This window comes from Sander vitreus, chromosome 19 (genome assembly GCF_031162955.1).
Source record: "Sander vitreus isolate 19-12246 chromosome 19, sanVit1, whole genome shotgun sequence".
In the NCBI taxonomy this organism is placed as follows: domain Eukaryota; kingdom Metazoa; phylum Chordata; class Actinopteri; order Perciformes; family Percidae; genus Sander; species Sander vitreus.
Window position 1 is genome coordinate 15,598,176 of NC_135873.1, and position 13,408 is coordinate 15,611,583.

The 13,408-nt window shown below is 41.6% G+C and overlaps 1 protein-coding gene across 2 annotated transcripts in view; it reads left to right on the forward strand.

Annotated features, from left to right (window-relative positions):
* Positions 1–13,408, forward strand: part of nrxn2b (neurexin 2b) — a 652,809-nt gene that overhangs the window by 226,241 nt on the left and 413,160 nt on the right. For both annotated transcript variants that reach the window (XM_078276170.1, XM_078276169.1), the window contains one exon: positions 1,987–2,288. In XM_078276170.1, the coding sequence (XP_078132296.1) occupies positions 1,987–2,288 (302 nt within the window). The remainder of the gene's footprint in view (positions 1–1,986; positions 2,289–13,408) is intronic.

Sequence of the window (13,408 nt, forward strand, 5' to 3'; positions counted from 1 at the left end):
TGTATTCACCCTCTGTCTAAAATGCTCCGTTTTAGCACCTGTCTCTTTAGGCCAGTCTGCTCTGATTGGTCAATGTTTCCGGATCTTCCAAATCTGCACTCTCTGAGGAGTCTCTGCACTGCCATTGCAGCCGGGGAATGACTGTAACGCCACTCTAGCGGCTCTTTCTATGTATATATAGTATAGTTGTGACATCACAACCAAACAGTCCTGACGGCTTATTTAAAGGCACAGTTTCTGAATATGGGCTGGGTGAGTTTCTCTGTGGATTGAGGGTTTTGATACTTTCACTGTATTTCTATAGCACCTCAACCTGCTTCATAATAAATAAATAAATAAAATTGGTGATTGAAAAACTTGGTGTTAATTAACTAGTGTAATCAACTTTGCCCCACGTAGGCTATGACACGTTGAACTGTCGTGGTCACATCTCAACATAGTGCACAGCTATGACATGGACACACTATTATCCATCTCCACTCTTCTCCTCTCACCTGAGATTGCTTCTGTGGCGAACCCGCTCGCTCATGAAATTTGGCTTTCAATCTGTCTGCCAATGGACCAATCCTCTAGTTAGCCCCAGCCTCTCTCCCAAGGGAAATGCACCAAGGTCTTGAAGCGATCCTGCTGTAATGGAACTTCAGGATAAACTAGATTTGATGATCCACCCATACAGGTGCCTCTTGGCGATTTGGGTTTGCCCCCTCTCTTTCCTGTGTCAGCCCTAAACCTCATTACCTGAGGCTGATTGTTCAATCTGCCCTTCCCCCTACCCCCGGGGGAAACAGAGGTGAGGAGGGGTAAATGAACACAGGAAGTGGAGTGTCACTTCAGATCACAGTTCATGTTGGGAAACTAGTTGATTTGTTTAACCGCTGAGTGGGAGAGAGTTACTGGAGAAGAACCTGCTGATTTGTATCACATATTTTGGAATGTGGTATTCAGCCTTTTTTATTGTTATATCTAAATTGAGATAAAACTCTATTGATCCTGCAGGGAAATAAGTAGGAACAGTAATGTGACTGGGGGAGCAGAGCAGGATATGTTCCAAAGAATCAGCATAAAACACTACAAAGACTAAATAAAAAAAAAAAAAAAAAAAACGTTATGTGAAATATATTAATAGGAAATAATACGGAGAACCAGATAAAAGCTAATCTCACGCTCACTGCCTTCACTGTCCACACTTTGACTCGTGTGATTAAGGTGTCACTGTTGTACATTTTGTTGCAGCGATACTTGCTGTTCTGACAGCTGCAGGTGTTTGTTCAGTTCCTGACAGATGCACACTGCACCTCCCCTGCTGCTGTGAGGCTAGTCTCTGACATGTGTCCATTATACAAACTGGCTGTTTTGACTAGTAGTGTGTGAACAAAGCTCACTGCAGTGGGATGAGGTCATGTGCTGCTGACGGAGTGACAGACATTAGCAAAGTTGTCAACACCTTTTCTTCCCTCTCTGTTTGGGCATTCATGCTCCTCCTGTTATTCTCTCTGCTGTTTCCTCTCATACCTCTGTTAAACCATCACCCTGTTTCATGTGTTGCAGCTATTATGCGTTGTTAATTTATTTTTAAAATAAAACAAATGCTCTTTTTGCCCCGCGCCGTTTCCACGATGAAAACATGTCTCGCGAGCATGAGAGCCACAGCAACAGTCCATGTTGTGACAATGGAATCAATAACCACAGCTAACTGGTTTCATCTCAAAAGATTTTACCCATGGGATTTTTGCAAAAAAGAAGTAATGAACTGTTAAGTCAGTGCTGGTTAAGAGAAACCTGTGAGCTATACCAGTGTTTAGTTTTGAGTTAATCTGCTCAGAAACAATCATTTATGGCTTTTAATAGCTAGAATCTGGCTTTATAATGTGTTTATTAAAGTTCCCTTCCATGCATACTTTAGGACAAACAATTTGTGCAATCCTGCATTCATGAATTATCTTAATTAACTTACCTTTCTCTCTCCCTTCTTTTTTCCCCCTCTAGGTAAGGAAGAATCGGTAGCCACCTTCAAGGGCAACGAGTTCTTCTGCTACGATCTGTCGCTGACGCCCATCCAGAGCAGCACCGACGAGATCACGCTTTCCTTCCGCACGCTGCAACGCAACGGCCTCATGCTGCACACTGGCAAGTCGGCAGACTACGTGAACCTTTCCTTGAAGAGCGGCGCGGTCTGGCTGGTCATCAACCTGGGCTCGGGGGCATTCGAGGCCCTGGTGGAGCCCGTCAACGGCAAGTTCAACGACAACGCCTGGCATGATGTGCGCGTCACCCGCAACCTGCGCCAGGTAAACACTGCCCGTGTAATCCAGGGCCACCACAGCCGGAGTGGTGCCTCTGTCTGCCACCCACCCTGTCTCTGCTGCTTTATTTGACTCTCCATCTTTACGTCTTTTCTCTCTGCACACGGAGCAAACAGGAAGGGTTTGTCTTACCTTCCTTGTCTCCTCTCCTGTTTCCTTGCTACCCACCTTAACACAAGTTTCTCCTTTTTCTAGGTTGACGTTGAACAGAAGGCTGGTACTGTTTTTGTCCTCATATTTATCTCTAAAATGACCAAAGATCCATCTCACCATCATATTCAAAGGTCACTCAAAGGCAAAATGTGAACATACAACACAAGTGAAAATTAGACTTTAATCCCTTATCATAGTAATGATAATAGCAAATATACATCGTAATGTGATCAAAGGCAACCATGCACATTTAAGGTGTTACCACGTACATTGTTTTGTTATTAACGAGCAAGTGAAGAGTGCTCTGCCCAGTATGTATGCACATAATGTACTCGGCTACACAAATGGAATGCACCCTAATTTATCAAAGGTGACAATGCTCTTAAACCCTTTCTGAACAAATTACCCAACATTTCGTTACAAACCTTTAATCGTAGCTAATGGAAAACAAAAGAGCCCCAGCATCCCGAATGTCTTTGTGTGAATCAACTAGTTCATTGTTTCAATCTACTTGTTTGTTTTTTTCATACACACACATGCACAGCAAAGCCCTAAGTGCATGTACACACAGGACACACTCTGAATACTTGACTATCTGTATGCACCAGGCCATCAATTGGCAGTTGCAGTTGCCAGCAGTGGGATACAATCAATTTCACTTGGGTAATTGTAATTGTAATGAATGGCTTGTCAGACCTAATAATGGGCATTGTAAGTCCCGGGCCAAATGCAAAAGAAGCCTGGTGTGAATGCATTAACACAAAGATGGTGCAGCACATTCTTTGTGTGTGCCTGCAAAAACATCCCCTGAAAGGGTCAGTAGTATCAAACTGTTGCACTTTGAGACACTGAAGAAGGAAAACCTGGGAGCAAAGTGATTCCTAATGTAAACTAAGTGCTGTTAAATTACAGGGAGAAATGTCCATGCCAACCAAACTCCATATTGCAATAATACTATTATATATTTCAGTGGGGTAACTTAGACATGGAAATAGTCCACAATTTGTGGAGCTGGTGTTTTAATTAGCACATGCTGTAGATAAGGGCAAACGATCACACACTCACTGACACACACAGATTCTCAGATGCGGCATCTCAGACACACACACACAGACACACACATACGCCCACACATGTACATAATGGGGATCAAATATGTTATACTGTAGAGCTATGTGTGATCAGCAGAGTGAGACTAGCTTAATGAGTTTGGGAAGCCAACACAGTTTTAAAGATTTACAGCATGAGCCAACCCACCTACCACTAACTGCACCTTAATGACCATTAGGCAAGTAAGAAACACATGCACGCACACACATACTAACCTTAGACACTAGTTTCTGCCTGTCTGCCTGTCCGTCTACCCATCTATGTGCTGTCTGTCTATCTGTACTGGCATTTACAACAAAATGTCTCTCAATTTGGAGCAATGATTGTACTACTTTTACTAAAATGATACATATTAGGGATGTGCAAAAAAATCGATTAACATTCGAATCGCGATTCAAGCTCTACCGACTCAAAATTGATTCATAGAATTCCAAAAATCAATTCATATTTTTTAATTTACTTTTTTTTTTTAAATAAAAAAAATAAATAATTGTATGTCTACTGCGATTGCATGGGAAAAGTAACTACATTTACATACTGTGAATCGTTTTTTGAATCAAGAATCGTTTTTGAATCGAATCTTGAGCCTGAAAATCAATATTGAATCGAATCGTGACATTTTATGAATCGTGCACCCCTAATACATATGCAATATGATTAAATATAGTTTGGCACACAGTAGTGGCTATGTTGCTTGTTGAAGTACATAACTTAATTAGAATTTAAACTTTAAAACAAGTGGGGAGAAGTCTGAAGTAATCTAACCCTCCATTCCAAGTTAAATCACTTGATTCAGAATGACATTTACATGTAAACAAGTGTTGCTTACTTGAAACGAGCAGTGGCATCTAGCAGTGTTACGCTAATCTCACTTTATTCTTGATATTGACACAAAAACAGATATTGAAGGCCTGTACTCAGTCCATGCCTTGACCCAGAACTAACCACCCACACAGTGCTGTCCAGGCGATCTCCCTTACCTCACATAACAGCTGGAATCCCCAGTGGATCATTGTAATTGACATAACAGGCAGCTTAAGTGTTAAAGAGCTGTCTAGATTTACACCGGACAATCCCCACTGAGAGACAAGGACAGAGGTATCAATTTCATTGACCACCTCTGACCCCCGTGTTTACTCCCGGGCTGATACTCAGCTGATCAATGAGCACTTGCATGCTTCCAGGTCTCGTAGAACACACACACATGTCAGAGGAACGCTGACACAAATGTTACAAACTATGCCTTTAATAAATGGCCACGAGCTAATTTCGGTTTCATTGACATTGTTTATGCTGCTCAGAGAAATATATTAAAAACACAAACCTCCGTTGCTTCTCTCCTACGCTGTAAACATTGCCTTAGACTATTAATCTCGTACAATATACAGAATAACGATAGCACCGATACTTTACTAACATTAGCTTGCATATGTTTGGGAACCTGATAGCTGATGTTGGCAATGAAATGGTACCAAAATAACGTAAAACTATTATTACACTGGAAGGAACACTGACGGACAAAGTTGTACTTCTTGGAATAATACGGCCACCGTAGGAGTTGAAATGCGCTCGGAATGGGGAATATAGATAGTAATAGAAATAGAAAGTAATATTCAGTTGGTTGTCATATACAATTTCACAGCTAGATGGGAGAAATTCTTACACAATGTAGCTAACTGCTAATGTAAACAGCCAACCCACAAAAACACGCCAGTGTTGTTTTCCACTACCCTTCCCCTTGGAGCTGACATTATATGTTGATTAAAATAGCCTGCAGTCTACAAGACAAGTGTTGGATTCCAGCTCAGGTTATCGTACAGTCCCAGTGGTCTCCAAAGTCTCATCCAATCTCTGTCTGTTGTTCTTAATGGGTCTTGCAACGTCATGCTTATCTACCGCTGCATCAGTAGGCTCCAAAATAAGTAAAACCTGTGAGCTCTCACAAGCCAGTCTTTTCCTTTCCCCCTCTGTACGTGTATGTGTATATGTTCCGTCTTTCTCCACAAAACCTATGAATTCGTCAGCTTTGTGCGGGATAAAATGAAGCAGACAGAATTAGGTGAGGTGATAGGGACTCTCCGCCAAGAGAGAGGAGAGAAGGGGGAGGCATGGGGAGAAATGCTCTATGCCTAGCAAATGGATCACAGAGTCAGAGCTCCCCTTGGTGGCATCTGACAGTACTGCAGGTGTGTATGTGGAAATCGGTGTGTGTTTGAGTTGGGCTAATCCCTGTAAATATAGTTGACAGAAAGGCAAGGACACTTGCCTCGACCTCTCATCACTGTATGTCTCTACCCACAAAACACACCCATCCCCGCCCGTTCTACCCCACGCAATGCACATATCGGTTAGCATAAGCAGCAAGGGATCCCTCCCTCCCCTCCTCCCTCCCTCTGCTCTGCCTGACATGACGATCTACCATCATGGACTTCTTGTAGTCCTGGTGACCAACACACTGCAGAAAGAAGTAGGGCAAAGAAAAAGATGGAAACCCTCCTGTACGGGTGTCTTGGGAAATGATAGATATACCCCATACTGTACACTGCACCAAAATAGAACACATTGTGAAAATAGGTCAAATATTAAGTGTGCAATGGCACTCTAGTCAGCATAAATCTAGCAGTTAAAGCCCTTCATGCACAATGCATAGTTTAAATAAAAATGACTCATTCTCTACTGTACCCTGTGCTTTGCGAGTATTTATTTTCACTCTAATTTTTTTCGGGAGGGCTGCAGATACATGATCTCATCCACACACTGCTGTATTCCTTTGCATGGGTAACTTTTGACTTTGACTATTGTACAAACGGGCCACAATTCCTTGGACAGGAACTAAAACCACTGGCACCTGTGCTATTATGGTAGGAAATCCATTACTGTCATTGCTGTAACTCAAAGTCAATCAATCAGTGTGTGTGTGTGTGTGTGTATTGCAGAGTAGCAGCGAAGAAAGTGCAGAGCAGGTAGAGGCTGATGGTCTGAGTCTTGATAAATGTCTGGTGGTTAATGTATTGCCTTTAAACATTATATTCAGGTTATTATATCATAAGTGAGAATGAGACGGGATCATCGAATAAAAGACGTGACCGCAGTCAGCAGCAGATTTATTTTCAGCTTTCTCTCCTGGCACATATTTGGTATTTCCATAGCATTAAAAGGTTCAACCAGCAAACAGAGCAGTATCAAATACAGCAGAGCAACTGTCCTGTGTCTGCAACATAGTCTGCAACCTAATTTGCGACTTAGTTATGATCATAGACACTGATGAGAAGTTACTGCTGTGTTTTAATATTCCTCCAGCCCGGCCAATATCAAGACCAAGTAGTATGATTAGTTGCATGATTAAATCCTGTTGGTGCAGATCTGTTATGAGGATACAAAAGCAGTAAGCATGAATGTTTCTTTACACATGGTAAATGGAGAAGCCATTGTAAAATTCCAGTCAGTGCACCGTGTATACATGCAAGTAGACAACGCTGTTGGGAGCAGAGCGTCAATTAATTGGTGAAAATCTGTTCTCAGCAGACATGAATGACTACTCCATAATGTAGTAAAATGTAAAATAACCACCTGCTATGCATAACAGGGGAATATTTCACCCTGCTGCTGTGTTGTCGACTAGTGTAGCTTTTCTGATGGTATTTGTGCGACCTCTATGAAATTGTGAATGGTTTGTTGATATAATACCAAGCTTATCCTAATGTATTCTTGGAGGGTTAGGGTTAGCTAACTTTCCATGTAGACAATCACTGGAACAATCAGAACGGCCTCACACAACAACGGCCCTTCTGCACGCTTAACAGGCACTTGTGTCCCACAGGACAACGCAGGCAGTCAGGGGAAACTCGAGACACACACTGACAGGGGAAGAAAGTGTGCGCTTGTACATCTGTATTTTTGTCTGTTCATGAGAAGAAGAGAGAGTGAGAGGATGAGTGTGTGCCCAATAGAGAGTGGGAAATGAAGCGCAGTGCAGCTGAAGGAATATCAGAGCAGTGGGAGGATCGGGGGGGGGGAGCTGAAAGAGAGACAGCAGTTGGTTCCCTTCTAAGAAAAGAAAAAAAGAACGGCTTTCTTTTATTTCCCCAATGTGACTTTACAACCAGAAGACTCAACACACACTGTGTCACAGAACTGGGCCAGTAGCTTAGCAAGCATTTAGATAGCCAGACCTCTGAACTCAATATCTCCCTTTTTTTTTGCTATCACATTTCTCCTTTTATGTCACGGTCACCCTTTCTTCCCTTTTTACTCTCTTCTACAATATCATCTGCCCTTCTCTTGTATTTGGCTGTCCCTCTTTTTTTTGTCTCCCTTGATGTTCCTTAAGTCCCCCCCACCCAGTCACATCTCTTTTCCATATAATTGATCCGTGGATGCAGCTATTGGTTTATTGAATGGATCAAACAGACTTGTCCATGCTCTTTTAGTGCTAAATGCACAGCCCTGAGGTTCAGCCTCCGGCCCAGTGTGTAGTTGAATTAGGCGAGCTTTGATCTGCATCAGGATCGAGTTCAGCAAAGACCCAATGAGAATTATAATCTGTTACGCATAGGAAGTGACCGCTATGAACCACTGATGTAGTTGCGGTTTTTGAGAAAGTGGATTTCTTTCTACACAGCCTTAAAAATGTATAGAGAAATGCATATATGAACATATGAATAACCATATGAGCATATAGCCCAGATTGATTCAACCTTTATGTTTGATGGTCTCCGATCCCCTGCTAACAGTGTGTTTACCTGTAGTAGGACTTTTCTTTGAATAACCACAAAGAAGGTAGTTAGCATGAAGTAAAATGGCAAATATACAAAAGAAAAACAATTTTTTTTGCATACCTCTAAAGATTAACACACCATTTTCCAAGGGAAGAAAAATACGTTACTTTTAAAGTGCTGATCATTGTGAATCCACAGACATGCATGTGGTTGTTTATTATTGAGGCTCAAGCACACCCTCATAGTCGATAATGGAGAATACAACTTAACGCACACAAACTTTAAAGGCAGCAAGACAACATAAGATAAATTCCAATAATGCAGACATAGTGATTCAGTTGGGCACCAACGCATAAACACGCCCCATCAAATTCTAAATGTCTTCTATGCTCCATGCATGTCTTCCATACATAATAGAAATTGCTGCTGGCTAACTGTATGTATTCATATTCAACACACGGCACTGTTCTGACCCTGCGCCTGCATACACCCTCTCAACTACTATATGGTTGTTATATATAGAAACAGACCAAGAAGTCACAGGATGGAAAACCTTTGATACAAAAGAGACTTTCCAATAAATAAAAAATAGTGTGATTTGATAATGAAACGCCGCCACAGCTCACTTGTGCCATGACTGCAAAATGAATCAGGGAAACTCATTGTCATTTATTAGTGTTGTAAGATCTTCCACATGTGGTGTGATCTTCTAAAATTCCTTTTGAATTCCAAATGTACTGTTGCATATTAAAGCCTTCATTCATCATTTAGCCACTGATATCTTGTAATCCCTGTTACTAAGACATCACCACATTTAAGAATCACGTTTTAAGTGGCAGGTCATGTTGAGGAAACAATCACATTCATTTCATATGAGACGACAGAATGAGTCATGCCTCCCCCTTCAATCAAAACAAGATGCCTAGACGCTCCCCGCCTCTTTGTTGTTTTTTTCTATCTTCTCCTCTCTCACTTGCTTAGATTTGTCATCCATTTCTGTAAGGCATGATCCTGCAATTACACCCCCCCCCCACACACACACACACACACACACACACTTCTCTTCCTCCTTTGTCAGTCCATCCATCCTCTCCCTCCCCTCTCATCCAACGTTCCTCCAAGAGGCAGCCAGAATTCCTAAGAGAGAACCAATCAATTCCTCTCCCGCTCCTCTTCCCCTCCCTTTCTCTCTCATTTTGACTCCGTCTCTCTCGTCCATTCTTTCTAGCAACTTGTCACTAAGCAACGGTGTCTGCCATGCTGTTGGGTAGTGAAGCGTCCCTGGCTGCAGTACTCCAGTTGTTGCATTAAACCTTTTCAATTTCTCAAGTTAAACGTCCTAATGTCATTGATAAAACTCTGAAATGACAGATGACAAATGACAGATTGAACCTGTTGTGGCCACATCAAAAATGCCATTCACAGTGCTCAGCTTTGCGAACACAAACTGCAACATACTTGCATGGTTACGATAGGAATTGCTATTGAACGCAGGCAGAGGTAGTATATATGTTTGATGTACATAATGACATGCTAACACCCCTGTAATCCTTTCTCAGTTTACTGCGAGTGACATTTTAAGTAATCCTAATGTGCTCCAGCCGAGAGGAGGCATCCTCTGGATGTGCTTTATTATTCTTTTCTTGTGCTTTCCCCATACTGATCAGAGGTCAGACACTCAAGCACAGCTTGAACCTGTACATTGCCCAAAACTACAAACCCTTCAAGCTAAAACATCAGCCTGGTCATTTGATACCAACACTGAGAGGTTCTGTGCATTGCAGTGGAGAAAAAAAACCTAATTTGCATCACATTTCCACCACATTAGCATATAACGCCTGTTTTCCCACACTCACTCACTCATCAGCCTCATTTGCCGCTACCTGCTCCAGTACTTTCATGTTTATTCATCCCTCTGTCTCGGAGAACTATAATCAGATAACAAATCTCTGCACCATTAGCATATTCAAACAGGTAATAAAATGCTAGTGAGACAGGAACAGGTAAAAGAGATTACAGGAGGCAACAGACCACAATTATAGGCATCCTTAGCCAAATTGGAAAAATGTTGTCCTTTGTACTCTTTAGCCTGGCTGTAACATTTCTTTTCATCAGGTGTGTTCACAGGTACATACAAGCTATAAACAAATAAGAAGAGCTAGCGTTTAGCTATATGTTCACAACTGGATCCAATTTTATTTTCAAGAGATAGGAATGAACGTTAACTATACAGTTAACAGGGCTGATATAAATAGGCTGCTCATCTTTGTTTCCCAATGTCTTATGAAATCCTCAATCACAGTGCCTAGTAGACATTTGAGCATTGAGCTAAGCCAGGCTAAGGGCATCCACAAAGCAGTCCAATGCAATGTCACATTGGTGATTTCTACAGTCAAAGTACAATGGAATCCACTCAAGAATTTGAGGTACGTCATTAAAAAGCAGTTAGCCAAAGCAATAGCAAATTGATTCACTGTAGCTTTGTTTATTACTAATCAATACTGTGACATGAAATAGCATCAACATTTGTACTTGTGGGTTGCCATTGAACTCATCCTGATGGAATGTAAAGAGAAAGAAGGGACAAGCAGGGAGTCGGAGATGGGAAAATAGAGGAGGCACAGCAGAAAAGGAGAGAGAATAATGACCATCTGCATCACAATGCACAATATGTTCTACTGCAATTTCCATGCACACACACACATACCTATACAGAAGCACCCACCCCACACACACACTGTTTGTTTGCAGACTTCTCTCCGCTGTAATTGCTGTGGCATTTATATTTGCACCTGAAGCCTGTCTGCCAGTTTCCATTACTTGGAGCCAGATTTGGAGAGAGGCGAAGTAGAGTGAATGGCGGATGATTGGAATGAACGCGAAACCAAATGTCTCTGAAAGAGCTATTCTGAATCGAAGCCCAGTTCCCCTCCATCTGACAGGGTCACTCACAGTGTTGCAGATAGAACACCTAGTATACCACACAAAGCATAAATACCCAGCAAGGCACATAGATGTGTAGAATATGGATGCTCAAACATATACAACCAACACAAATTGAGCTTGTACTCGCACAGGTAATTTCATGTATCTCTAATAATTAATTCAGACTCTGACGTTTCCGCTTGATGACAAATAGCACCCATTCTCCACCCTCCCACCCTATAATACTATTCCACAATATGAGTTTCATCACTTATTTTCTAAGGCCCACATTAATAGGAGAACGGTCATCAATTTTAAACCCTACTACATTACAATGATAAATTTATCTGGACTGGGAATCTTGGCTCGACTGCACTATTTGTTATTAAATATGTATTCAGCTTATTGGCTGGTGGCCGCAGCAACGTCCACCGTGACAAGTGTGTAAGAGATCAGCAACTAAACCAAAACGTGTGCATACATGTAGGTTAAAGGAGTCATGTCGACTGTTCTGTTCTCTGCGAAATGTGCAGCTACGAAACACTGATAGTGGAAAACAATGTGAGCAGCATTAGCTCATTCCCCCATGCTTTTGCTACACCATCACCCAATATTTAATACATAAAGATTTCTTACCCCAGGGATCCCTGTGAGACAGATGCAACATAAAGTTGTATGCCTGGGCCTGTGGTTGTTTACATGACTGGGAGCATCATCCTCCATCAGCAAACATCATCATTCACAGCCTTTGTTTTCCCACATGGGTCAATTACAGAGAGGGTGATGTGCTGCCACAGCAGGGGTTCCAGGCATGTTGGGTGTGAAAGTGAAATTAGTAGTTTGTCTATTTTTGATACTCTTGCATCCCTGCTCTCCTTTATGCACGAGAGTTGTTTATCTCCAAAATCCCTAGCCAGATGTATCGTTTGGTACTCTTGAGTTGTTGTAGTTCCTCTAGTCAATTCTGTTTACTGTTTGATTGCAAAAATAGAACACAACTTTAATTTTCTGCACAGTTGATCTTGACAATAAAGCAGCAGTTCAGCAGTATTTATAGTACTCAAGCAGTAAAAAGTCAGACTTTGTATAATAGATACGCCTCTAGATGACACATTACTTTCAATGGCTTAGTTTGCGACTTGTCTTGCTAGTGTGGAAATTCATCCATTTAGCACTTTCTGTGTCTGACCCCAGTTTAAAGTGCTCATATTATGCTCATTTCCAGGTTCATAATTGTATTTAGAGGTTGTACCAGAATAGGTTTTTTAAAATAAAAAATAACACTATTTTTGTTGTACTGCACATTACTGCAGCTCCTCTTTTCACCCTGAGTGTTGAGCTCTCTGTTTTAACTACTGAGTGAGGCATCTCACTTCTGTTTCATCTTTGTTGGGAGTCACACATACACATTAGCTAGGTAAGGACTACTAGCCAGTCAGAAGCAGAGTATGAGGGCGTGCCCTGACAGTAGCTAGGTAAGGACTACTAGCCAGTCAGAAGCAGAGTATGAGGGCGTGCCACGCTAGCAGCTAGGCGAGCATTATAACGTGTGTTACAAAGTGACGCACGTTTGTCTCTGAAGTAAAGGCTGGACTACAATAGAGCTGTTTGGAGCAGTTTGTGAACAGTGTTTTCTGTTGGAGATGGTAAGCCCCTTTGGGGTGGACTTTGGGCTTTTTCACTTTGTAAACCTATAACGTGCACAACAAAAGATATATAACTACAATAAAGGAAAGGGGAAAAGCCAAAAAGCATAATATGAGCACTTTATGTAGAGTCTCTTTAATGGAATGGTTGGGCAACTATGGTGCAGATAAACTTACAATAAATAGTTATTATATTCAACTACCCATTACGCTTAATCAAGAAACTTCTTGTATATATGCCAACAAACCTGCATATGCAGCTTACTCACTGAACAGTTCACTCATACAAGATTCTGCAGACACCATGGGTACAGAACTCCATATGCAATCTCTTCCTTTCATTTCCACCACCCAGCTTTCTTACATGCTGCCATCACTTAATTGTAATACATATATACACATAACGTAATTTCCAAGATGACCAGCAATTTTTGAAGGAGACATTTTTCACAACCTTTGCAGGGCTGTTGTGTCAAAGATCTAATAGAGCGATAAGTTCAAAACCCAGATGTCAAATGTCTGTAAGGGATCAAAAACTAAACTTCAAAATGCT